The sequence below is a fragment of the Bombina bombina genome, chromosome 2 (genome assembly GCF_027579735.1).
Source record: "Bombina bombina isolate aBomBom1 chromosome 2, aBomBom1.pri, whole genome shotgun sequence".
Classification (NCBI taxonomy): Eukaryota; Metazoa; Chordata; class Amphibia; order Anura; family Bombinatoridae; genus Bombina; species Bombina bombina.
Genome location: NC_069500.1, coordinates 1287177593 through 1287203239, shown reverse-complemented (window position 1 = coordinate 1287203239; position 25647 = coordinate 1287177593). Strand labels below are relative to the sequence as shown.

General features: G+C 38.0%; 1 protein-coding gene across 1 annotated transcript in view; it reads left to right on the top strand.

Annotated features, from left to right (window-relative positions):
- Positions 1–306: 306 nt before the first annotated feature.
- The window catches only part of NCAPG (non-SMC condensin I complex subunit G), a 526604-nt gene continuing 501263 nt past the window's right edge, over positions 307–25647 (top strand). The window contains exons 1-6 of the mRNA XM_053700289.1: positions 307–573; positions 649–861; positions 5532–5760; positions 6570–6715; positions 7317–7401; positions 24159–24351. Of these exons, the coding sequence (XP_053556264.1) occupies positions 466–573; positions 649–861; positions 5532–5760; positions 6570–6715; positions 7317–7401; positions 24159–24351 (974 nt within the window). The 5' untranslated portion in view covers positions 307–465. The remainder of the gene's footprint in view (positions 574–648; positions 862–5531; positions 5761–6569; positions 6716–7316; positions 7402–24158; positions 24352–25647) is intronic.

Sequence of the window (25647 nt, the reverse complement as noted above, 5' to 3'; positions counted from 1 at the left end):
TTGTGTGCACAAGTTCTGTGTAGAAATTTTTTTTTCTTTTTCATACTCTCACATATGTATGCAACATGTACTTCTTAGTGATGCACCCGGAACGCGCATAGCGGAATCTACTGGAGCGAGCACGCCGAAGTGTAGCGCCTGTACCGCTGTCTTCCGAAGTTAACCATTTCCTGGTCACTAATCGCTACCTTCATCGGACAAGAATATACTAACCAGATCCTTCTGCATTCTGTAACCTGAGAACGAAAGAGTGAAACGTCATGCCAATCTCGCGAGATTTGCTCTCCTCTCACTGGCTTGCTGCCATCATTTTAAACTAGACGAGCGGGAGCCGCGGTTTTACACGTACTGAAGCCTATCAATTAATTTGTCATTTTTGCATTCTTATGATTTTTTGACAGTTTTATTAACTGCTCTTCCAAATCAAAATAAATACTTAAAATTCGCCACATTGCAAACGGAATCATGACAGAGAAGAAAGCAATGCAAATAAAGGAAGCATTTGACTTGGCCCAGAAACCGCATCAGAGCCACGCAAAACTAATATCTCGCCTTAAACTTACTTATAATAAGGTGAATCCTATAAACATAACGGTGTTCTAGTATCGTGTCTGCTAAAGGCTGATTCACCTTCTGTTTTTCTTTCAGATGGAGGATAAAACTATCTTTCTTGAGGAGTTTGTACATTTCCTGAAGTATCCTATGATCGTATATAGGCGAGAGCCCGCAGTTGAGCGAGTTCTAGATTTTGTGGCAAAATTTGTCACTTCTTTTCACAAACCTGAAAGTGAAGATGATGATGAGGATGAAGCAGATGAAGAAAATTCTCCTGTTAATTACTTGTTTAATTTCCTGCTACAGGTATTTATTTCCTGCTTAGAAAACATTATGTACTTGTTTAGTAAAACGTAACAGAAACAGCTGACTTGTGTCTGTAACAACAATAATAATGTCTTGTTTATTGGGAGAAGGCTAAGCTATAAGTATAATGCACACTAAACTGAAGACGCCCTTTATGATTAATTAGTAAAGGGACAGGAGATACAAACATTTTCTTTCATGTTTCAGTGAGAGAATACAATTGTAAACAACTTCCCATTTTACTCCTATTTAAAGGGACACTGTACCCAATTTTTTTCTTTTGTGATTCAGATAGAGCATGCAATTTTAAGCAACTTTCTAATTTACTTCTATTATCAATTTTTTCTTCGTTCTCTTGATATCTTTATTTGAAAAAGAAGGCATCTAAGCTGAGGAGCCAGCAAATTTGTGGTTCAGAACCATGGACAGCAATTGTTTATTGGTGCTGCCCAATCAGCAAGGACAACCCAGGTTGTTCACCAAAAATGGGCCGGCATCTAAACGTAAATTCTTGCTTTTCAAATAAACATACCAAGAGAATGAAGAAAATTTGATAATAGGAGTACATTAGAAAGTTGCTTCAAATTGCATGCTCTATCTGAATCACAAAAGAAAAAAATTTGGGTACAGTGTCCCTTTAACTTGCTTAATTCTAGTAGTATCCTTTGTTGAAGTGATAACATGAAGCATATATGTGCACTTGTACAGCCACCAATGTGCAGCTCCTGAGCCTAGCTAGGTATGTTTTTCAACAAAGGATACAAAGAGAACAAAACATACGAGATAATAGCAGTAAATTGGAAAGTTGTTTAAAATTGCGTGCTGTATCTGAATCATAAAAGGAAAAAAAATAGTTTCATGTTAATTTAACAGAGATTTTGATATTCAGTTTTTTTAAATCCCCAATATATATTATTATTATTTATTATTATTCTCAAGATGTTTGAAACATCCAGTAGAAGCTACTAATTTTCTGCAACTAAAATACTGATATTGAGTATACATGGACTGTTTAGATTTTGTGTCCCTAAAACCCTTCTTTGTTTTTAGTTTTACTGTCTTTATTACTAAACACAATGAGGTACAGCATTTGTATAGTCAAGGGTGACTGCGCTCTCTGAGAGTTGTGATAGTTTAGTCGCTCACACTAGATGAATTAGTGCTTTACAGGAAAGGTAAAGTATGTTCTCTTGGTATCTTTATTTAAAAACAGCAGGAATGTAAACTTAAAGGGACATGAAACCCAACATTTTTCTTTCATGTTTCAGGTAGAGAATACAATTTTAAACAACTTTCCAGTTTACTTCTATTATTTAATTTGCTTCATTCTCTTGTTATACTTTGCTGAAAGGTTTATCTAGGAAAGCTCAGGAGCAGCAAAGAACCTAGGTTCTAGCTGCTGATTGGTGGCTGCATATATATACCTATTGTCATTGGCTCACCCATTTGTTCATTCTGCAAGCATACCAAGAGAACAAAGAAAAATTGATAATAGGAGTAAATTAGAAAATTACTTAAAATTGCATGCTCTATCTGAATCATGACAGAAAATAATCGTTTGATAATATTGCTTTTGGTCCAGACCCAGCCTTCGTATACTTGGCGCTTTGGTATACCTTATTAGTTTCATCTTTCCATTTTGACAACTAGGTGTCAAATTATCAAAGCCAGAGGTCTTATTTAGTAGGCTGTAGGTGCACTCCACTATCGATACTTGGGCTTAGTCCAGTGTTCACAACAACAATCTTTTTTGTAATCCATAGTTGATTTATGAATAGTGGTGGCAATATATACTAACAGGGCTATGTTCAAGGGAAAATATATTTAGGTGCAATCTGAAACAGCCATTTGGCTGCAATGGTTTGTGTTACACAATAACAATAAACATTGCAACATTGACAACAGCATTCAGCTGAACTGGCAAAAAAATGGGACGTTTAAAGTGATGGTAAATTTACACAGATTGATCAATAAAATCTTAAAGGGACACTGAACCCAACCATTTTCTTTTGTGATTCAGATAGAGCATGCAATTTTAAGCAACTTTCTAATTTACTCCTATTATTAATGTTTCTCAGTTCTCTTGCTATCTTTATATAAAAAGAAGGCATCTAAGCTTTTTTTTTCTTGGTTCAGAACTCTGGACAGCAGTTTTTGATTGGTGGATGAATTTATCCACCAATCAGCAAGGACAACCTAGGTTGTTCACCAAAAGTGGGCCGGCATCTAAACTTACATTCTTGCATTTCAAATAAAGATTCCAAGAGAATGAAGAAAATTTGATAATAGGAGTAAATTAGAAAGTTGCTTAAAATGTCATGCTCTATCTGAATCACAAAAGAAAAAAATTGGGTTCAGTGTCCCTTTAGTTATCAAGTATGTTCAACCTAAGTCGCTATGTTTTTTTCTAAATTCTCTTTCTCCTTTTATATAATAAATTTTGATTTTACTTACAGAGCGTTATTGCTCCTTGCTCTGACCCCGGCATTACTTCCTGTTATTTTCTTCATTCCGGCGAGAGAGCTGAACCACCCCGCTCTACGTCATTGTATTGGCATGTAGATCTTCGTGGTTCGCTCTGCGCATGTGTTTCAATATGTATGCAATACATTGTATATAATGTATTATATACATTGTGATCATTCTAAGCGCAGTGTCTTGAGACAGAATAAAAACGGAGATTCTAATTTTTTGTTGTGAGTTTCTTCATCCTAGACATTATCAGCAATTGATTTTTTAAAAAAATTCTCTCTCATATGTTATATTTCGCCGATACGAATCAAATTGCAATTATTTAAATCTTTAGTTTGAGTAAGGATAGAGTATTAATGACTCAAATATATATGATCGATATATAGTTGATTATATATATATATATATATATATATATATATAATTACAATCTCTAATCAGCAGCGTGTTTAAATCTGCATCTAGAAAGAAGCCACACCATTATAAAAATAAATTTGCCATATACAATAAAGCCACCGAAGATATCCTCAATACAATGTTTCAGATTGAAATAAATAAAGCTTGCACATGCACACAATTATGACATAGCTCTGTCAGACAGTGATCCAACATTTAGCGCATGCACATACGTAACGAAGGGCGTCTTTGTTTAGAGGAGTGTTGCCGACTGGTCTGGACTGTCATTGGTTTAAAAACAAAAAAAAAAGGTGACACGAATAAATTAATGGTGGCTGTTGTACGGGAGGAGGAAGGTATGTAAAATTTCGGCATTTTAATGTTAAAAATTTAAAAATAATGATTGATTAACAGCTTTTCATGAATGAAAGTCACATTATTTTTAAATTTTACATACGATCGCTAGTTTGATGTCAGCATAGTTTACCATCTCTGTAAATAGACATGACCTCGTTATCACTTTAACCACTATCACTTTAACCACACAGGATAAGGTTATTATTATTATGGTAATAAATTAACCAACCGATCGATTTTTAAGGCACTGATACTTGGGTGTAGTCCAGTGCTCTTCGCACTATTTATGACATCTATAGTTGATTTATGAATAGCGGTGACAATATGTGCTAACAGCGTTATTTTCAAAAGGGAAAGCTATTTAGGTGCAATCTGAACAGCTATTTGTGATAGTTTGTGTTATACAATAGTGATAAACAGTGTAACATAGATGACAATATTCATTAAGAGACATAACTTCCCTATTTAAGTAGCCGCCATCAGTTTAATCTCATATGATAGCTATTATTAAGACAAATAAAAGTATTACCAAACTGCTAAACGGTTACTTATATAGATGACTACAATGGATATGTTACTGATGTGATGAGATCTTATCTCTTTATTGAAATCATCAGGACTGTATTTATTACCGCTGATGCTGAATTAGACTTGTGACGTAACCTCAGAGGGGCAACATTAGAGATCGCATTTAGAATTGACTTTATGGTATCTCATGGGAGAGAGTACATACTGTGTAAATATCAGGCTACAAGAAGGGGCACTGATAACATCTGAACAGCAGGTTCATATTGATAGTTGCAATCTCTGTTAAGAACTGAATGCCACTTACCTTCTATTTTTGCTCTACATTATTACCCCTTTGCCTTTTCCTAAAAATAGTTTGGTAGTTGGGCACCATATTCTATATTCTCTGGGCATAAGTGTATTACTCAAACAATCTTACTTGCTGCAATTGTATTTAATGTATTGTTACCCATTTTATGATTGAATACTAACTATATATATATATATATATATATATATATATATATATATATATATATATATATATATATATATATAAATAATTTCAATCAAGGACTGCACTCGCTGGATTGAGATATAAAATTAATTAATTATTTATTGTGGTAACGTTTCGGGGTTCACAGACCCCTTCCTCAGACCAGACAATTGTGCAAGTGACCAAAGTGCAATTTAATGGTGCTAAGCCCCACCCATCAAACATTACAGAAAATTGCGCCAAAACACCTTGGTTGCCAGGTAACAAATATAACACACATTTTTATATAAAAATAAAAACATTCAGGATGTACCAAACAAGTGTATCCTCATCTCAACTTTATATACATAAAACATATGACAATAGTGTAATCCATGATATAATATTATTTTTATTTTTTATAAATATATTGTTGCTATAATTTTTTTTTTCTCCCTTATAGTCTCACACTGCCAACAGCATTTCAGTAAGGTTCAGAGTTTGCCAGCTTATTAATAAGCTTTTGGTAAACTTACCGGAGAATGCTCAGATTGATGACGATTTGTTTGATAAGATACACGATGCCATGCTTGAACGTCTGAAAGACAAAGTACCGAATGTACGGATTCAGGCAGTTTTGGCCCTTGCCAGGCTCCAGGACCCCAGTGATGAAAATTGCCCTGTTTCAAATGGTTTGTTTACTATTAATTTGTAATATATCCATATGTTTTTTTTTTTTTAAATTCAAATATCCATGTTTGTTAAACCATCATAAAAAAAAGTGTAAACCTTGGTCATTATTTGCCTGTTTTTACTGTGATTTAATGTAAAAAATAAAAATAAACTTTTGTACAGATCTTTAGTTTTGGATGACCAGCTGAAAAATAAATAAATACATTGTGCATTTTTAAGTGTGTTGCCGTTTTACATGATGTTGCAACGTTACAATATTTGCTTACATCAGTGCAGATCACAGTATCACACACGTCTGGGCCCCAATTGAATACAACAAAGGTAAACATTCTCACAACTTCAGAAATGATACCTCTGTACTGCTTTAAAATGGTATTATATTTTTTCTTAATAAATTGTCCATTATTCATGGGCAAAATACAGCAAATGAGCTTTTGGTCAAGAGATAAACTCATATGCCCCACCAAGACACCTATGCCCTCTTGTATATCTTCACTCAGCAACATGTAAAATGCGTCCTTGGTTTATGGCAATGTTGGCCAAATACTGTCTATATTGCAAGCATTAGTGTCTATATTGTTGGTTCATGTATTGAAATGACTGTCATTTTGAAAAAATTTCTGTATGAAAGCTGTACATGACAGAGAAGTGAGTGATACGTTTATAAACGGTTTCAATTATTTATATCGTAACAGAAATTGCCAAAACCCTAGAGGTTAACTTTAATATTTGGACTCTTTATCCACAGTGCTTATCTTTGTAGTTATATTGTTTAAATAACAAATAATTTTCTTTTATTTTTAAATAGCCTATATGCATTTAATAGAAAACGATTCTAATGCAGAAGTGCGAAGAGCAGTGTTGTCCTGTATCGCTCCTTCTGCAAAATCTTTACCCAAAATTGTTGGTCGTACAATGGATGTAAAGGAGCTTGTCAGGAAGTTAGCATATCAGGTATTTATAATCCCATTCCTCTTCCCTTGTCTAATATATGTTACCTACTCGTTGGGTTTCTGAATGAAATCCATATTCGGTCGATGTTAACAACAAAGTAACTCCTAACACACTAGATTGAAAAGATCTTCCCACCTGAACACAGGTTTGTCAGGTTTACTGAAAGCTGATCAGATCAAACCGATAAAATCCTAGAATCTGTAATGTCAGGGGAACTTGAGGATTGAAGTTCAGAAGCACTATATTAATAGGTTTTTTGTTTTTAATTTTTACGAGGGATGGCTAACTGCTGACACATGCCTTCTGCATCTTTTTTGCCTTTACATTTTTTATTATTTCAGGATGCAGATAGAACAATTAATTTTAAACAACTTTCCAATTTACTTCTATTATTAAATGTGCTTCATTCCCTTGATAACCTTTGCTAAAGAAACATCAATGCACTACTGAGAGCTAGCTGAACACTGTCAGCCAATTTTACTTTCTTATCCCTTTAAGTCTTTTTAAATATTACTCTATAGCCCCCGTGTGTTAGGAAGAAGATCATCACTGATTTATACCCTTTTCTTAAGTGTTGTGTTTTTTTTTTTTTTTTGTTAAGGTTTTATCGGAAAAGGTTCATTTAAGAGCATTATCTATTGCCCAGAGAGTTAAACTCTTGCAGCAAGGACTAAATGACAGATCAGGTAAGAAATCAGTGTTGTTGTATTTTTTTTTTTTTTAAATATATTTTTTATTGAAGTCATAAACAGATACAACCAAAGATTATGCCCCAAAACATTTACAGAAGAGTGCATATACAATATTGTTAGATAAATGTTACAATCAGAACCCTACAGTAAGGGTATAATGTATCCATACAGCACACGTAATGTTATAAAATTTGGGCAGTTTACAATAAGACTTCAGTTTTATAATAAAGGAAATTACAATAAAACAGAAATTGTCCTCCCTGGACCATATAGCAGGCGGATTGGAGTGTCTACTCAGATACAATTAGGGTCAGGGGGGATTAGCTTTATAGTTTAAAAGGGAAGGGGAGGGATGCAGCGGGCAAGAGCCGCTCGAAATATAATAGGGGGAGGGGGGGATGGAGGGCGGAGCCAGTCGGGATATAAATCTTTTATTAATTATCGGGACCCTAAATGAGCATTAGTTTTAATTGCTAAGTAAACTCTTAAGAATATCTAGATAGGTTATAAATTGGAGTAGATAATTAAAGGGATATAGTGGTGAGCCCTCATTAGTCTCATTATGACCTAAAGACGGTGCTTTATATACTAGAATGAATCTTGGCACAAGGGATATGAGGACTAGAGTAGAATTAAAGACAAAACACAACGGTATCATGACCAACATTAGGAATTGACTTTCTATAAAATATATAGGGGTAACTCCCAGCACCATTATGCGGGGAGGGGGACATTAGTATGTATGGTACATGAGGGATTTCCAGGTGGGCCCCTCCCCTAGGGAGTTACCAGCTATAGGCGATGTGGGAGAAGGAATAGGGGTATGACCCGCAGGCAACCAGTACCGGCGGGAAAGGGAGGGGAGGAGCCCACCAGAGCCAAAAAATTTGTAGTAATATTAAACTCAACATAAGCAATGTCATATCCTAGGAACATAAATATAATAAAGCAGAGGCATAGCGTAATTCCATAAACAATTATAAGAGCAAAGAGTATTAAATACAGTAAGTGTACCCACTAGCGCCTAAACAGATACACATCTTTGCGGGCGAATGAAAAAACAAACTATGTCTATATCTTAGACTATCGGTGAAGGCTGCATTTCTTTTACCATCTTGGTGCGACTAGGGGTCCCTAAAGGGAATGCGCCACTGGAGGTTAGCAGTATATACATGGAATAATAGCTAGTATGAACGCATTATAACGTGCTTAAGGAGAATTCAGGACATATGGGTTTGCGATATAACTAGTAGGTTATATGCTGTTCAACGAATACCCTATCATGGAATAGGTGCATATATCTACTAGGTAATTATGGGGGGTGCCTGTAGAGCTATGCAGGAACTCTAGATAGAGTTAATTAAAAGTATGTACTAATGTAAGGGTCCATCTATAGGTGACTTTAAGTGAACTTAATCTTAGAGTGATGTCTTGGTAACTACATGGTATATACAGAGGAGGGATGGATATGGAACTTGTCCTGCTCAGACCTAAAATTGCTATACAAACTAATAAATTAAAGCAAGCATAAATTGTATATTCCCTAAATTCCTTTGCTATATAAGATATTTAGAAATCATATATACACACCACCAAGATAACTGAGTAATAATATGTTTGTACCAGTTTAGGTCCATAAAACTAGATCTGTTGCAATTAACTACATGTAGCAATATATCCATGTTAACATAGTGGTCTTTAACAGCAGGTTTCTATAAGTAAAGTCCTAGTAGGTGACATAGTTGCGCACTCAGGGTGACCAAATTACTTATGCATGAACGAGAAAAAAGATAATAATAAAAAAAAAAAAAAAAATAGTTTGGTAAGGAGCAGGTCCTCAGGGTGAAATACTGAAAGTAATTGAGCAATTATAACAGCCTTTAAAACAGTATAGGACTGATGAGGTTCAGTGTTAGATGAGTGGTCTTCAGATAGAACACAGGTACTCTTAGGGATAAAACTAACCTACTTTAAAGTAAGATATAAAAAACTGCTAGTCAGAACAACACATATTAACAAACATTTCTAACCAGAGTACTGGTGATATAATTGACTCCAGGTAGCCAATCGAGTATAATCTATATTCTATGGGGAGTAGTTTAGCAAAAGATAGATAATAGCCTTATGTGATATGGCTCTTCTCACAAAATTAGGGAATGAGCTGTAGCTAATTAACTACGTCTATGTGTAAGAGTTCAATGCCAGGCACGATGGCGTGTCTAGTTTAGGTGCTTTAGGTATTTATGCTAGCAATTTAACACAACCAATACAAAACATAACATAACACATAAGGGGTACATAAGAGCTAAATATGAGTAAATGTGAAAGCAGTCTGTTAGAGAATGCAGTTTTCCAATGATGCTGTGTAGGTCTGCCGCTACGTTACCCGATACAACAGGCAAAGAACAAGAGTACAAGAACAGTTTCTTCATCCTCTGCCAAGCGATGCAGATATAAATTTCATTGCAGGAGATCGGCAATGAGATGTCATAGAGAAAAGGAAAAAAAACCAAAAAAAAAAACCTGTGTATAACTGAGCTAATAACTGCAGCCAATAACTTGACTGCAGTTTCCAAACTATAGGGGAACATCGTCAGCAAGCTTTATCATCCAAATAGTTTGTGTCTCACAACTAGGACAAAGTTAGAGAGTTAATGAACCGGAGAGGGCTGACCCGGCTCCGGGTACCGCTTCACAGTTATTATCTCTGTCTCACCCGACTCCAGCCCGTGGGGGCCATTGGATAGGCTGAATGATGTCAGCAGCTGGTTGTCGTAGTCTCCTAAGACCCTGATGTTGTGCGGAGGCTATTAGCCAAAAGTTATTATTGGAGAACTTAGATATCCGTCGAATCAGTGAGTCATTAGCATAGGAATGACAGGGACTACGACCTGGACAGCTCCTCCAAGGTTTCTTCTGGGCCCGCTGCAAGCTTATAGCAACAGGAGTGAAATGATGACCGGTATCTTCATTGCCGCAATCAGTAGTGGCGTCTGGCATCTGGCATAGCAGTGTCATTGCTGCTCCTTGTTGCGTATTATGTGCTGGATGTAGCTGTGTATGAGCTTGGAGGTCCTCTCGCTCCGGCATTTCCGCTGTAGTCGTCTCTGTGTACTCAGCGCCATTTTGAATAATATTTTTCAAGCTAGTGAAGTGGATAGTCATACGACGATCCATTTTCATTAGGAGGTCTCTGATCACGCCATAAAAATCCCCCATGATGAAAGGACAGGGCAAATGATTCTAGGGCGAGTAAAATAGTCAGTAGTTAGATTAGAGTATATGCACAGCGAAGTGGAGGTTGTCACTGCATGGGTTCACTCGGTAGCACAAGTTGTTCCCAAAGCCCTCGACTTGGTACGATTTAACTCTCGCAGGTCTTGAGGCATGTCTCTGTAGACATTGGTATGAGAAAGAAAGGATTTTAGGATGTATATTCAAACGTTAATCTATAAATTCTTGTCTAAAAAGCTAGGAGCTGCATGAGAACACGTCTGAGTCCCTCGGCAGTTGGCTCCGCTCCCGTGTTATTGTATTTTAAAGAGGGGCAATGCAAATGTGCTTAGAGTTTACATTTATACCTTTATGTTAAAAAAATAAAATAATAAATAAAAAAAAAATTAAAAAAATGCCTTGTTCAAAAAAACAGAACAGATGCACTTTGTCTACAAAGGAGACTTTAAAAGCTCATACAATGGGATCACATTTGAAAGTACAATTATTGTTGCTAGGGAAATGTTTCAAATGTCTCAATATTGCCTTTTTTCAAAACCCAAATGAGAGTACTTTAGTATCCTTTTATAACCTAAATAAACTGGGTAGAGTCCGTTATTGTTATTAAGCATACAATGACAGATCAGGCTATAAGTAGAAATAAGACAAGTGTGGTTCAAATGCATAGTCAACTGACAGAAAATGGCAAATTCTGTATTTCTTTTGCTCTTCAAATTGAAGCTCAGCTCTACACCCAGTGCATCTGCAAAACATATAAAAAGATAGACTTTTCTCAGGAAATGTTTTTGTTTTTTTTTCCCCTTCAATAACTGTGCTATCACTTAAATTTTTTTTTCAGTAATAGATATAAAGAAAATGGTACGTTGCGGTCGTTAAAGGGACATGAAACCCACATTTTTTCTTTCATGATTCAGATAGAGCATGCAGTTTTAAGCAACTTTCTAATTTGCTACATTTAGTCACCAATCGGCAAGCACTACCTAGGTGCTTTACAAAAAAATGGGCTGGCTCTTAGGCTTACATTCCTGCTTTTTCAAATAAAGATACCAAGAGAACGAAGAAAAATTGATAATAGGAATAAATTAGAAAGTTGTTTAAAATGGCATGCTTTACCTGAATCATAAAAGAAAAAAATGGTTTTCATATCCCTTTAAGGGGTTAAAGGCTCCATTTAATTTAAATGGATATTAGACAGTGCTCTTTTGGTAAAAACAAATATGTTAAACATAAAAAAGAAACCAGGTTGTGTAAAACCCCCCAGTAAATTACCTCCTTCTAGGGCTGTGACAGGAAGTAATGGACACTGCACAAAATATGCTTAAAAAGAAATAAAAGCAATAATCTATTTAAATAAATGAAATGATACATTTTGCAATGATTTCTATTAAGTATATACCACTGCTTAGTGCTTTTTTATTACAATGATCCCTTTAAAATGTTCTTTTCTTCTAATAGGCAATACAGATACAAATCACCAAATCCGGAATCCCAAAATACATAATTATTCAAAAATGCTGATTTTTTTTTTTTAAATTGAGATCTAAAAAAAATCTCTGCCTGCATATTTTGTTTGTGTTCTCAAATGCTAATAGTCTATTTTTGTTTAGAACAACCATTATCTTTCTGATGGTACTATGTATACAAAAGTATTAAACATGATATAAAATTACCTTTAGTAGTATAAGCTGTATTATGACATGTAAATATTGACAAAATTACATATAGTTGTTTTACAATTGTTTCCCATTCCCTCCACCAAACTGTTCTATTTTACAGATGAAAATATTCTGAAGTCCAAGGTATTGCAAAATCCTTATCTTGCGTTCTTAAGCGGTTTGGATACAGGCTTTGTGCCTGTATTCTAACCACAAACATATGTAAAGCTATTGTTTAAAGGGACAGTAAGTCAAACTTAACTTAAAAATTACTTTCTCTAATTCGTTAGAGCAAATCATTTTGAAACTATCTACTATGTTTTACCCACACACAGTTGAAGTACTACTCAGGGCCAGCAGTGATCCTTTTACTTTAAAGGGGATAAACACACAGTACTGCAGTCTTAGTCTTAGTTACATCCTGTAACAAATTAGAACATGTAATTGTTTTACTATTATGGCCTTTCACATTTTTTCATGTTTCAGATTGAGCCTGCAATTTAAAACAATTTCAAATTAACATGTTATCTAATTTACTTCATTCTCTTGGTATTCTTTATTGAAGCGGATAACTAGCTAGATTCGGAAACTAGCTGCTGATTGATGGCTGCACAGTTCTTTCCTATGGCATGGCGAGTCCACAAATCATTCCAATTACTAGTGGGATATTCACTCCTGACCAGCAGGAAGAGACAAAGAGCACCCCAGCAGAGCTGTTAAGTATCACTTCCCTTACCCATAACCCCCAGTCATTCTTTTTGCCTCTGTCAAGGAAGGATGTGCGAAGATGGTGTCTGAAGATTTTTAATCCTTTTATGGGTACTTTTCCCTGCAAGCAAGGATTGGGGTCAAGCTGTGTCCATGTAAATTTCTTTAGTAAGAGTAATGGTGGCTATCAGCAGTTAGAAGACGGCGAGGTGGTCTTTGCTTAACTTCTAACATTATTGCTACTCCTATTATAGAAAGCCAGGGTTGATTACTCTGTTCTTTCCTTTCTACAGGTCCCTGGTAGAAGTGGAGGAATCTGCCACACCTTAGAAAACAAGCCCTGCCTGACAGAGCAGGATCCACAGGTAAGTTCTTTCCCTTCTAGGTTAGAAGGTACCGGCACTCTAAGGTTTGATCCTTTTGTGGAATTATCTTGGGGATTACATGCATCTCTTATGAGGGATATACTTTTAACAAAGAGGGCACTGCTGGTAATGTGAGGGTATTTGAGGCTGACAAGGGGACATCCTTTTGTATTAGGGGCTTGGTGGGTGTTTGGACAAACTCTGAGGGGCAGTTATTTTTCCGGGCTTGTTTTTGCACCGTTTTTTTACTGACTGTGGCGCAGTTTTCTTAGTTGCGGTTACGTGACTGCTCCTCCACACTTCCGTTTTTTGGCTTCTCCGATCAGAGTTTTGCCGTGGCTAGTGCGGAGGTTTGCAGCTCAGTGGATTTGGGCAGCTCCGGTGGATAGGAGCCTTTTCTCCGGGTCTGTGTTTTTCCCTGTGCTAGTGGGTTAGCTCCTTCAGGAAGGGTAAGACCTTTAGCAGAGCTGAGGGTTTAGGTCCATTTTGTTAAGTTTTACTAAGTATTGCAACTTATTATTTGCTAGATTGAAATGTCATACAACTTTTTCTGAGCATTATTTTGAAATATTTTTTCATTTATAATTGCTGGTTGAATCAAGTACCTGATTATGGACACTAATGATGTAAATTAGTCTTTTGAATCCGATTAGTCTGTCGCTGAGAATCCAAAGAGGTCTAGTAAACTTAACAGGGTATGTGATGTACCCTCATCTGTGGAAGCGTTTCCAGTTCTGGCCCGTATGGCAGATATCATAACTCAGGAATGGAATAAACCAGGGATTCCTTTTTCCCCCTGACCTGTTTTTAAAAAGATGTTTCCTGTTGCTGACTCTATTCGTGACTTGTGGCGCACAGTACCCAAAGTAGAGGGAGCTATCTCTACTCTTGCCGAGAGAACTACTATTTCTATTGAAGATAGTTGTTCTTTCACGGATCCCATGGATAAGAAGCTTAAGGCTTTTTTTAAGAAGATGTACATTCATCAGGGATTGCAGTGGCAGCCTGTTGCTAGTATTGCTTCAGATACGGGGGCAGCATCTTAATGGTACAATGGTTTATCTAATCTTATTTTAGAAGAGAACACTATAGAGGAGATCCAAGACAGGATCAAGGCTCTTATGTTAGCCAATACCTTTTATTTGTGATGCCAATATGCAAGTTCTTAGACTGGGAGCTAAGATTTCTGGTATCAATGTTTTAGCTTGCAGAGCTCTGTGGTTAAAATCTTGGTCTGCAGATGTCTCATCCAAGTCCAAGCTTTTGTCTTTGCCTTATAAGGGTAAAAAACCTTGTTTGGTCCAGGTCTGGCTGAAATAATTTCAGAAATTACAGGTGGAAAGGGCTCTTTCCTACCTCAGGATAAAAAAAAAAATAGACCTAAGGGTCGCCAGTTTTCTAATTTTTGTTCCTTTCGTAACTTTAATGGACAAAAGTCTTCCTCCTCTTCCAAGCCGGAACAATCCAAGTCTTCTTGGAGGTCCGGTCAGCCTTGAAATAAAGGAAAGCAAGCCAAGAAGCCTTCCGCTGATTCTAAATCACCATGAAGGGACCTCCCCCGATCCTGTATTGGATCAAGTGGGTGCAGGCTCTCTCTTTTTCGTCAGGCTTGGATACGCGATGTTCCAGATCCTTGGGCCGTAGGCATAGTGTCCCACGGTTACAGAATAGGATTCAAGTCCTGTCCTCCCAGGGGCAGATTCCACCTGTCAAGGTTATCTGCGGACCAGATAAAGAGAGAGGCTTTCTTAAACTGCGTAAAGGACCTATCTTCCCTGGGAGTGATTGTTCCAGTTCCTCTAGAGGAACATGGTCTAGGATTCTATTCAAATCTATTTGTAGTTCCCAAAAAGGGGAGGGCACTTTCCGTCCTATCCTGGACCTAAAGTGTCTCAACCAATTTCTCAGGGTTCCGTCCTTCAAAATGGAGACCATCCGCTCCATTCTTCCTTTGGTACAGGAGGGTCAGTTCATGACAACCATAGATCTGAAGGATGCATATCTTCATGTTTCCATTAGCAGGGATCATTTACCAGTTTCTGAGGTTTGCCTTTCTGGACAAACATTTCCAGTTTGTTGCCCTTCCTTTTGGCCTTGCTACAGATCCCATAATTTTCACAAAGGTTCTGGGGGCTCTTCTGGCAGTGGTCAGGTCCCAGGGAATTGCTGTGGCGCCTTACCTGGACAACATCTTGGTTCATGCGTCATCTTTTCATCTAGCAAGATCTCATACAGAGATGTTGTCTATTCTACGTTCCCACGGGTGAAAGTGAATTTGGGAATGAGTTCCCCTATACTAGATAGGGTGTGATTCTTAGTAACAATTATAGATTCCCTGTCTATAAAGATTTTTCTGATGGATGTCAGAAAATCCAAACTTCTTGCTTCGTGCCTTTCTCTCCAGTCTGCTATTCGTCCATCAGTGGCTCAATGCATGGAGGTTATTGTTCTGATGGTTGCCTCTATGGACATCATTCCTTTTGCTCGGTTCCGTCTGAGACCTCTGCTGTTATGCATCCTCAGTCAATGGAACGGAGACCACTCGAATCTGTCGCAGAGGATAGATCTGGATCCCCTGACCTCTCTTTTGTGGTGGATTTTTCAGGATCATCTGTCTCGAGGCACATGTTTCCTGAGACCTTCCTGGGTGATAGTGACCTCAGATGCCAGTCTGTTAGGCTGGGGAGCAATCTGGGGCTCCTTAAAAGCTCAGGGCCTGTGGACCCAGGAGGAGTCTTCACTTCCAATAAATATCTTGGAGTTGAGAGCAATCTTCAATGCCTTGACAGCTTGACTTCAACTAGCCTTGGTCTGGTTTATCAGATTCCAATAAGACAACATCACCTCAGTGGCTTACATCAACCACCAGGGAGGAACTTGGAGCTCCTTAGCAATGACGGAGTTGACTCGCATTCTCCAATGGGCGGAGTCTCACGAATGTCATCTTTCTGCCATCCACATCCCAGGAGTGGACAACTAGGAAGTGAATTTTCTGAGCAGACAGACTTTTCATCCAGAAGAGTGGGCTCTCCATCCAGAGGTTTTCACAATAACCCTCAGGTCAAAACGCCAAGCTTCCAAAGTATGGTTCAAGGTCAAGATATCCTTGAGCCGTTCTGATAGACGCTCTGGCGGTTCCTTGGAAATTCACTCTTCCATACCTGTTTCCTCGGTTTGCTCTACTTCCATGAGTAATTGCTCGCATCAAGCAGGAGAGAGCTTCTGTGATTTTAATACCTCCTGCATGGCCTCGCAAGATCTGGTTCGCGGATCTGGTGACGATGTCATCTTTTCCGCCCTGGAGGTTACCTCTGAGGAAGGACTTTCTTCAGGGTCCCTTCCTTCATCCAAATCTGATTTCTCTGAAGCTGTCTGCTTTGAGATTGAACGTCTAGTTTTGGCTAGAGGTGACTTCTCTGAGAAAGTCATAGATACTATGCTTCAGGTTCGTGAACCGGTTACTCGCAGAATTTACCGTAGGGTATTGTGTAAATACCTTCATTGGTATGATTCAAAGGGTTTTTCTTGGAACAAAGTAAGGTTCCTCAAATTTTGGCTTTTCTTAAGGAGGGCCTGGAGAAAGGTTTGTCAGTCAGTACTCTGAAGGGTCATATTTCTGCACTGTCTATTCTTTTGCATAAACGTCTGGCAGTTCTGCCAGTTGTTCAGTCTTTTGTTCAGGCATTGGTCAGAATCAGACCTGTGTTTAAACCTGTTGCTCCTCCTTGGAGCCTTAATCTTGTTCTTAGAGTTTTGCAGCAGGCTCCGTTTGAGACGATGCATTCTGTTGATATTAAATTACTGTCTTGGAAGGTTTTGTTTCTTATTGCTATTCTGCTCGAAGAGTTTCTGAACTTTCGGCTTTGCAGTGTGATTTCCCCTTACCTTATTTTTCATGCTGATAAGGCGGTCCTCCGTACTAAGCTGGGGTTTCTCCCTAAGGTAGTGTCGGGTTGCAATATTAATTAGGAAATTGTTCTTTCCTCTTTTTGTCCCAATCCTTCTTCCCAGAAGGAACATCTTTTGCATAACTTGGATTTTGTGCATGCTTTAAAATTTTACCTTCAAGCAACTAAAGATTTTCGGCAGACTTCTGCCCTGTTTGTTGTTTTCTCTGGTAAGCGTAGGGAGCAGAAGGCTTATGAGACAGCAGGACAACAGCCTCCTGAGAGAATTACGGCTCATTCCACTAGAGCTGTCTCTTCTTCCTGGGCTTTCAAAAATGAAGCTTCGGTGGAGCAAATTGGCAAAGCGGGCCACATGGTCCTCTATTCATACTTTTTCCAAATGTTGCAAATTTGATACTTTTGCCTTGGCTAATGCTTTTTTTGGGAGAAAAGTTCTTCAAGCGGTGGTGACTTCGGTTTAGGTCCTCCTGTTTTGTTCTTCCTCCCTTTCATTCTGTGTCCTCTAGCTTGAGTTTTGGTTCCAACTAGTAATTGCAATGATTTGTGGACTCTCCATGCCATAGGAAAGAAAACAAAATTTATGCTTACCTGATAAATTTCTTTCCAGGCATAGAGAGTCCATGACCCGCCCTTATTTATATTCAGGTGGTAGTTTTTTTGTAAAAACCTCAGGCACCTCTACCTTTTTGTGTTATCTACTTTTTCCATTTCCCTTTGGCCGAATGACTGGGGTTTATGGTTAAGGGAAGTAATACTTAACAGCTCTGCTGGGGTGCTCTTTGGCGCCTCCTGCTGGCCAGGAGTGAATATCCCACTAGTAATTGGAATTATTCGTGGACTCTCCATGCCTGGAAAGAAATACATTTATCAGGTAAGCATTAATTTAGTTTTTTGTCATTGGCTCACCAGATTTATTCAACTAACTCTCAGTAGTGCATTGCTGATCTGTCAACAATGGTTACCAAGAACATGAAGCAAATTTGATAGTAGAAATAAATTGGAAACTTATTTGAAAGGGTATGCTTTATCGGAATCACAAAAGAAAAAATATTGTGTTTCAAGTTCCTTTAAAGGGATATGAAACCCAATTTTTTTTCTTTCATGAGTCAGTCAGTCAGCATGCAATTTTAAGCAACTTTCTAATTTACTCCTATTTTTTTTTGTTCTCTGGGTATCTTTATTTGAAAAGGTTGGAATGTAAGCTTAGGAGCTGGCCCATTTTTGGTTCAGCACCTGGGGTACTGCTTTCTGATTGGTTGCTAAATGTAGCAACCAGTCAGCAAGCACTACCCAGGTGCTGAACCTAAAATGGGCCGGCTCCTAAGCTTTAAATTCCTGCTTTTCAAATAAAGATAACAAGAGAACAAAGAAAAATTGATAGTAGTAAATTAGAAAGTTGCTTAAAATTGCATGCTCTACCTGAATCATGAAAGAAAAAAATTGGGTTTAGTATCCCTTTAAGCAGCTTGCGCGCAAGAAGATTTGCAGGTGCTGGTCTTGCATTTGGATTTATGCTGTAACCTTAAGGCAAGGAGTACTTGCAGCAGTGTTCTCTACCATATTTATACGTAGGCCATACTACCATGCACACACGCTTATGACAGTGCGCTCAAACACAAAAGCTCTATTTTTCTGAGATTTTTTTAATATGTGCCTTTTATCACAGATTCTCTCACATCTACATCTAGTGCTATGACATTCTGTGATCATTGGCTTGTGATTAGCTGCATTGAAAAATGTAAGGTGTTGAAATTTAGGGTTTTTAATGATTTTGAACACAAAATTCTGCACATATTTCAGTCGTCATTGGATGTAGGATTTTATGAAGATGGACGTAGAAAATGCTTTTGTTAGTGAATGGTATTTATTATTATTATCAGGTGTTTGTAGAGCGCCAACAGATTCCGCAGCGCTGTAAACATAGTCGGTGTACAGGATAGCTTTTGTAGGGGTCAATTGGGTAGAGGGCCCTGCCGAGAGTTTCACTGTTGTAGTCGGTTCTTATGAAGGCGATCTACAAACAGCTGGGCTCATAGGCTTACATTCTAAGGGGTTCAAGGGGAAAGCAATGGAATTAAGAAAGGTTAGTGTTGGTTGTAAGCATCCCTGAATAGTAGAGTTTTTAGGGAGTGCTTGAAGCTGTTAAAACTAGGGGAGAGTCTTATGGAGCGAGGCAGGGAATTCCACAAGATGGGGGCCAGTCTGGAGAAGTCCTGTAAACGGGAATGTGATGAGGAGATCCTGAGCTGATCGAAGGGGATTGGAGGGAGAGTATCTAGAGACAAGTTCTGAGATGTAGGGGGGAGCAGTGCAGCTATATGTCAGAGTGAGGATTTTATGTTTAATCCTAGAGGCAAGAGGAAGCCAGTGAAGTGATTGGCAGAGAGGTGCAGCAGATGAAGAGCGACGAGTAAGGAAGATGATGGTATTTTTGTATTCTTGTGTTTAGTTTCTGATATTATGTAAATATTTGTGAAATCAAATTACCTCACCAACATTCTTGGCTAGCTTAGTTTCGGTAGGTTGTAAATAGTATAAAATACTTAAAGATTTTTCAGATTCTATATAAACTTTTAAAAGATTGTTTTAATATTAATATTCTGTGTGTATTGCTTTTTTTTTTTTTTTACCTGTGTTACTATTGAGAATTGATACAATAATTGTCTAGCTGATAACACATGTACAAGCATATTAAAGTAAAAAAAAAAAGCATGATGTGTGGTGCCTAGTAAAATATATTAATTTTCTTCTTTGTATAAATTTTGTTAAACTTTATTTTCTGTTGCTTGATTGATAGAAAAGGGAAATATGAAGTTTTTTGTTTTTTGTGGCACTTAGGACATGCGTTTCTTAAAGGGACACTGAACCCAAATAGTTTCTTTTGTGATTCAGATAGAGCATGCAACTTTCTAATTTACTCTTATTATCAAATTTTCTTTGTTCTCTTGCTATCTTACGGCTAGATTTAGAGTTTTGTCGGTAAAGACCCGCGTAGCTAACGCTCCTTTTTTTTCCCCCCCCGCACCTTTTAAACAACGCTGGTATTGAGAGTTCTCTGAAGGGCTGCGTTAGGCTCCAAAAAGGGAGCGTAAAGGCATATTTACCGCCACTTCAACTCTCAATACCAGCGTTGCTTAAGGTAGCGGCTAGCTGGAAAAACGTGCTCATGCACAATTCCCCCATAGGTTTTTTTGCAGCCCAAACTGCCCTGCCCCATTGTTTCCTAACACCTGCAAAAAAGCAGCGTTAAGCTCCTAACGCAGCCCCATTGTTTCCTATGGGGAAACAGTTTCTAAGTCTGCACCTAACACCCTAACATGAACCCCGAGTCTAAACACTCCTAATCTTACTTATTAACCCCTAATCTACCGCCCCCGCTATCGCTGACCCCTGCATTATATTATTAACCCCTAATCTGCCGCTCCGGACACCGCCGCAACCTACATTATCCCTATGTACCCCTAATCTGCTGCCCCTAACACCGCCGACCCCTATATTCTATTTATTAACCCCTAATCTGCCCCCCCCCCCGTCGCCGCTACCTACACTTATTAACCCCTAATCTGCCAACCGGAGCTCGCCGCTACTCTAATAAATGTATTAACCCCTAAACCGCCTCACTCCCGCCTCAAAAACCCTATAATAAATAATATTAACCCCTAATCTGCCCTCCCTAACATCGCCGACACCTAACTTCAAGTATTAACCCCTAATCTGCCGACCGGACCTCACCGCTACTCTAATAAATGTATTAACCCCTAAAGCTAAGTCTAGCCCTAACCCCCCCCTAACTTAAATATAATTTTAATCTAACAAATTAAATTAACTCTTAACTAAAGTATTCCTATTTAAAACTAAATACTTACCTGTAAAATAAACCCTAATATAGCTCCAATATAACGAATAATTTTATTGTAGCTATTTTAGGATTTATATTTATTTTACAGGCAACTTTGTATTTATTTTAACTAGGTACAATAGCTATTAAATAGTTATTTACTATTTAATAGCTACCTAGTTAAAATAATGACATAATTACCTGTAAAATAAATCCTAACCTAAGTTACAATTAAACCTAACACTACACTATCAATACATAAATTCAATCAATTAACTACAATTACCTACAATTAAATAAACTAAACTAAATTACAAAAAACCCCCCCCACTAAATTACAAAAAATAAAAAAAGATTACAAGAATTTTAAGCTAATTACACCTACTCTAAGCCCCCTAATAAAATAACAAAGCCCCCCAAAATAAAAAAATTCCCTACCCTAATCTAAATTAAAAAAGTTAACAGCTCTATTACCTTACCAGCCCTTAAAAGGGCTTTTTGCGGGGCATGCCCCAAAGAAATCGTCTCTTTTTGCCTGTAAAAAAAACACAATACCACCCCCAACATTACAACCCACCACCCACATACCCCTACTCTAACCCAAACCCCCCTTAAATAAACCTAACACTACCCCCCTGAAGATCTCCCTACCTTGAGTCGTCTTCACCCAACCGGGCACCGATGGACCAAATGAAGACATCCGGAGCGGCATAAGTCTTCATCCTATCCGTGCAGAAGAGGACATCCGGACCGGTAGACATCTTCATCCAAGCGGCATCTTCTATCTTCATCCATCCGGAGCGGAGCCATCTTCTTCCAGCCGACGCGGATCCATCCTCTTCTACCGACGCCTACTCGCCGAATGAAGGTTCCTTTAAATGACGTCACCCAAGATGGCGTCCCTCGAATTCCGATTGGCTGATAGGATTCTATCAGCCAATCGGAATTAAGGTAGAAAAAAATCTGATTGGCTGATTGAATCAGCCAATCCAGATTCAAGTTCAATCGGATTGGCTGAGCCAATCAGCCAATCAGATTGAGCTCGCATTCTATTGGCGGTTCCGATCAGCCAATAGAATGCGAGCTCAATCTGATTGGCTCAGCCAATCAGAATTTTCCTACCTTAATTCCGATTGGCTGATAGAATCCTATCAGCCAATCGGAATTCGAGGGACGCCATCTTGGATGACGTCATTTAAAGGAACCTTCATTCGGCTAGTAGGCGTCGGTAGAAGAGGATGGCTCCGCTCTGGATGGATGAAGATAGAAGATGCCGCTTGGATGAAGATGTCTACCGGTCCGGATGTCCTCTTCTGCCCGGATAGGATGAAGACTTCTGCCGCTCCGGATGTCTTCTTTTGGTCCAAGTTTATTTTGGGGGGCTTTGTTATTTTATTAGGGGGCTTAGAGTAGGTGTAATTAGCTTAAAATTCTTGTAATCTTTTTTTATTTTTTGTAATTTAGTGTTTTTTTTTTTGTAATTTACTTTATTTAATTGTAGGTACTTGTAGTTATTTTACAGGTAATTTTGTAATTATTTTAACTAGGTAGCTATTAAATAGTAAATAACTTTTTAATAGCTATTGTACCTAGTTAAAATAAATACAAAGTTGCCTGTAAAATAAATATAAATTCTAAAATAGCTACAATATAATTATTCGTTATATTGTACCTATATTAGGGTTTATTTTACAGGTAAGTATTTAGTTTTAAATAGGAATACTTTAGTTAATAAGAGTTAATTTATTTAGTTAGATTAAAATTATATTTAAGTTAGGGGGGTGTTGGGGTTAGACTTAGCTTTAGGGGTTAATACATTTATTAGAGTAGTGGCGAGGTCCGGTCGGCAGATTAGGGGTTAATACTTGAAGTTAGGTGTCGGCGATGTTAGGGAGGGCAGATTAGGGGTTAATACTTGAAGTTAGGTGTCGGCGATGTTAGGGAGGGCAGATTAGGGGTTAATACTATTTATTATAGGGTTTTTGAGGCGGGAGTGAGGCGGTTTAGGGGTTAATACATTTATTAGAGTAGCGGCAAGCTCCGGTCGGCAGATTAGGGGTTAATAAGTGTAGGTAGGTAGCGGCGACGTTGGGGGGGGCAGATTAGGGGTTAATAAATATTATGTAGGTGTCGGCGATGTTAGGGGCAGCATATTAGGGGTTCATAGGGATAATGTAGGTGGCGGCGGTGGTTTGCGGTCGGCAGATTAGGGGTTAAAAAATTTATTATAGTGGCGGCGATGTGGGGGGACCTCGGTTTGGGGTACATAGGTAGTTTGTGGGTGTTAGTGTACTTTAGAGCACAGTAGTTAAGAGGTTTAAAAACCGGCGTTAGCCCAGAAAGCTCTTAACTACTGACATTTTTTTCTGCGGCTCGAGTCTTGTCGGTAGAGGCTCTACCGCTCACTTCAGCCAAGACTCTAAATACCAGCGTTAGGAAGATCCCATTGAAAAGATAGGATACGCAATTGGCATAAGGGGATCTGCGGTATGGAAAAGTCGCGGCTTGGAAGTGAGCGTTAGACCCTTTCCTGACTGACTCTAAATACCAGCAGGCGGTAAAAAGCAGCGTTAGGACCCCTTAACGTTGCTTTTGACGGCTAACGCCAAACTCTAAATCTAGGCGTTCATTTGAAAACAAAAGCATCTAAGCTTTTTTTGGTTCAGAACCATGGATAGCACTTTTTTATTGGTGGATGAATTTATTCACCAATCGGCAAGAACAACCCAGGTTGTTCACCAAAAATGGGCCGGCATCTAAACTTACATTCTTGCATTTCAAATTAAGATACCAAGAGAATGAAGAAAATTTGATAATAGGAGTAAATTAGAAAGTTGCTTAAAATGTCATGCTCTATCTGAATTACAAAAGAAAAAATTTGGGCTCAGTGTCCCTTTAAGTTATTTTCTAAAGCAGTATGTAAGTTTGATTTTAACAGAAAATTGCTTAATCTATGTGGGTAAATACATTTGTCATACTTTGTTAATAAATGGATTTGGCGTTGGAAAACCTTTTATTATTGACATGCAATTTTTTTTAACAGATGCAGTAAAGGAAGTTATGCAGAAAAAACTCCTTCAGGCATGGCTTCGATTTACCGAAGGAGATGTTTTAGAACTCCTCCATCGTTTGGATGTTGAAAATTCACCAGAAATCTCAGTAACTGCACTCAATGCTATGTTCTCGTTGTCCCCTCTCAATGAGCTGGTTGAAAACTGCAAAAATATTGATGAGAGGTAAATACCTAAACACCCCAAAAGAGGGGGGGGATTTATTAAAATACTGCAAAGCAATCTGAATTTAGTTTTGAGAATAGTTTAAATAATCATTAAGCACACATAAAAACGATCTTGTTGCAGCAATTATAAAGTAAACATGTTTGCACTATTCCTCAAAGGACTGTTAATCCTTAATTTGGTAAGCTTTTAAAATTTTATTTTGTTTTCTTGTCCCCCTGCACCACGTTGAAGCCGGTTCCAATCAAAGCACTATACACAAATTCTAGTGCTGTGGAGATCTGCACAATTACTTATAGAACTGCACATGTACTTTAAGACTTGGTGGTGTCACAGGAGTGTACTCAGGCTGGAAAGCAGTGCATGTAAAAGCTGTGCACAGTGCTGCCTGATCTAGCAGTGGAGATACCACTAGAAGATGTGGAGATAAACCAAATATTCGACTGGACAAGATATTTACTAATTATTAGCCCCCTGACTGGTGGTAGAACATTGCAATAGATTACAAACCCTCCCTGGCAAGACACTAAACATTATTGTGCATCCGGTCTCCATTACAACCTCCACCCTGTCCTATCAGTTGGCATGGTGGCAGAAAATATGCCCGTCACGTGCAGCTTTGCCAGGCTCTTTTCAGATTGTCTAGCAAATGTTGCTTTAGCTTTTGTGACACATTGGCAAATTGTTTTATTTAAAGGGCCATGAATCCCAATTTTTTTCTTTTGTTCAGATAGTGCATACAATTTTAAACAACTTTTCAAATTACTTATATTGCCAATTTTGCTTCATTCTATTGGCATCTTTTTGTTACAATAGACCTTATGGCTTCAAGCAACAAATATTATGTAAAAGAAAAGGTTTGTTGTGTTCACCACTCCCTCTCATTTGAAATAAAATTATGTCTCAGACTAGCTTGGACTATTTCATTTTACAGATTTTACTGAAAATATTGAAGGAGCAGCAATGCACTACTGGTAGCTAGCTGATCATTAACCCAATTACAAGAGGTGTATATACAGGGTCAGGCAGAAGTAACGCCCCTTTTTCATGAGCTTGTAATCTACAGGTCTGGCGGAAGTAACGCCCCTTTTTCATGAGCTTGTAATTTATTACAAATCTTTTATTACACACTTCGAATCTTACAGAAAATAAATAAGAATATAATTATGTAACATAACACAACCACACTCTTATGACATTCTATGTGTAATGTTCAAAATGCTGTCCATCTCATGCTACACATTCACGTACTTTACCAACCACACTCAAGCATGTCTAACAACATAATTCTACAGT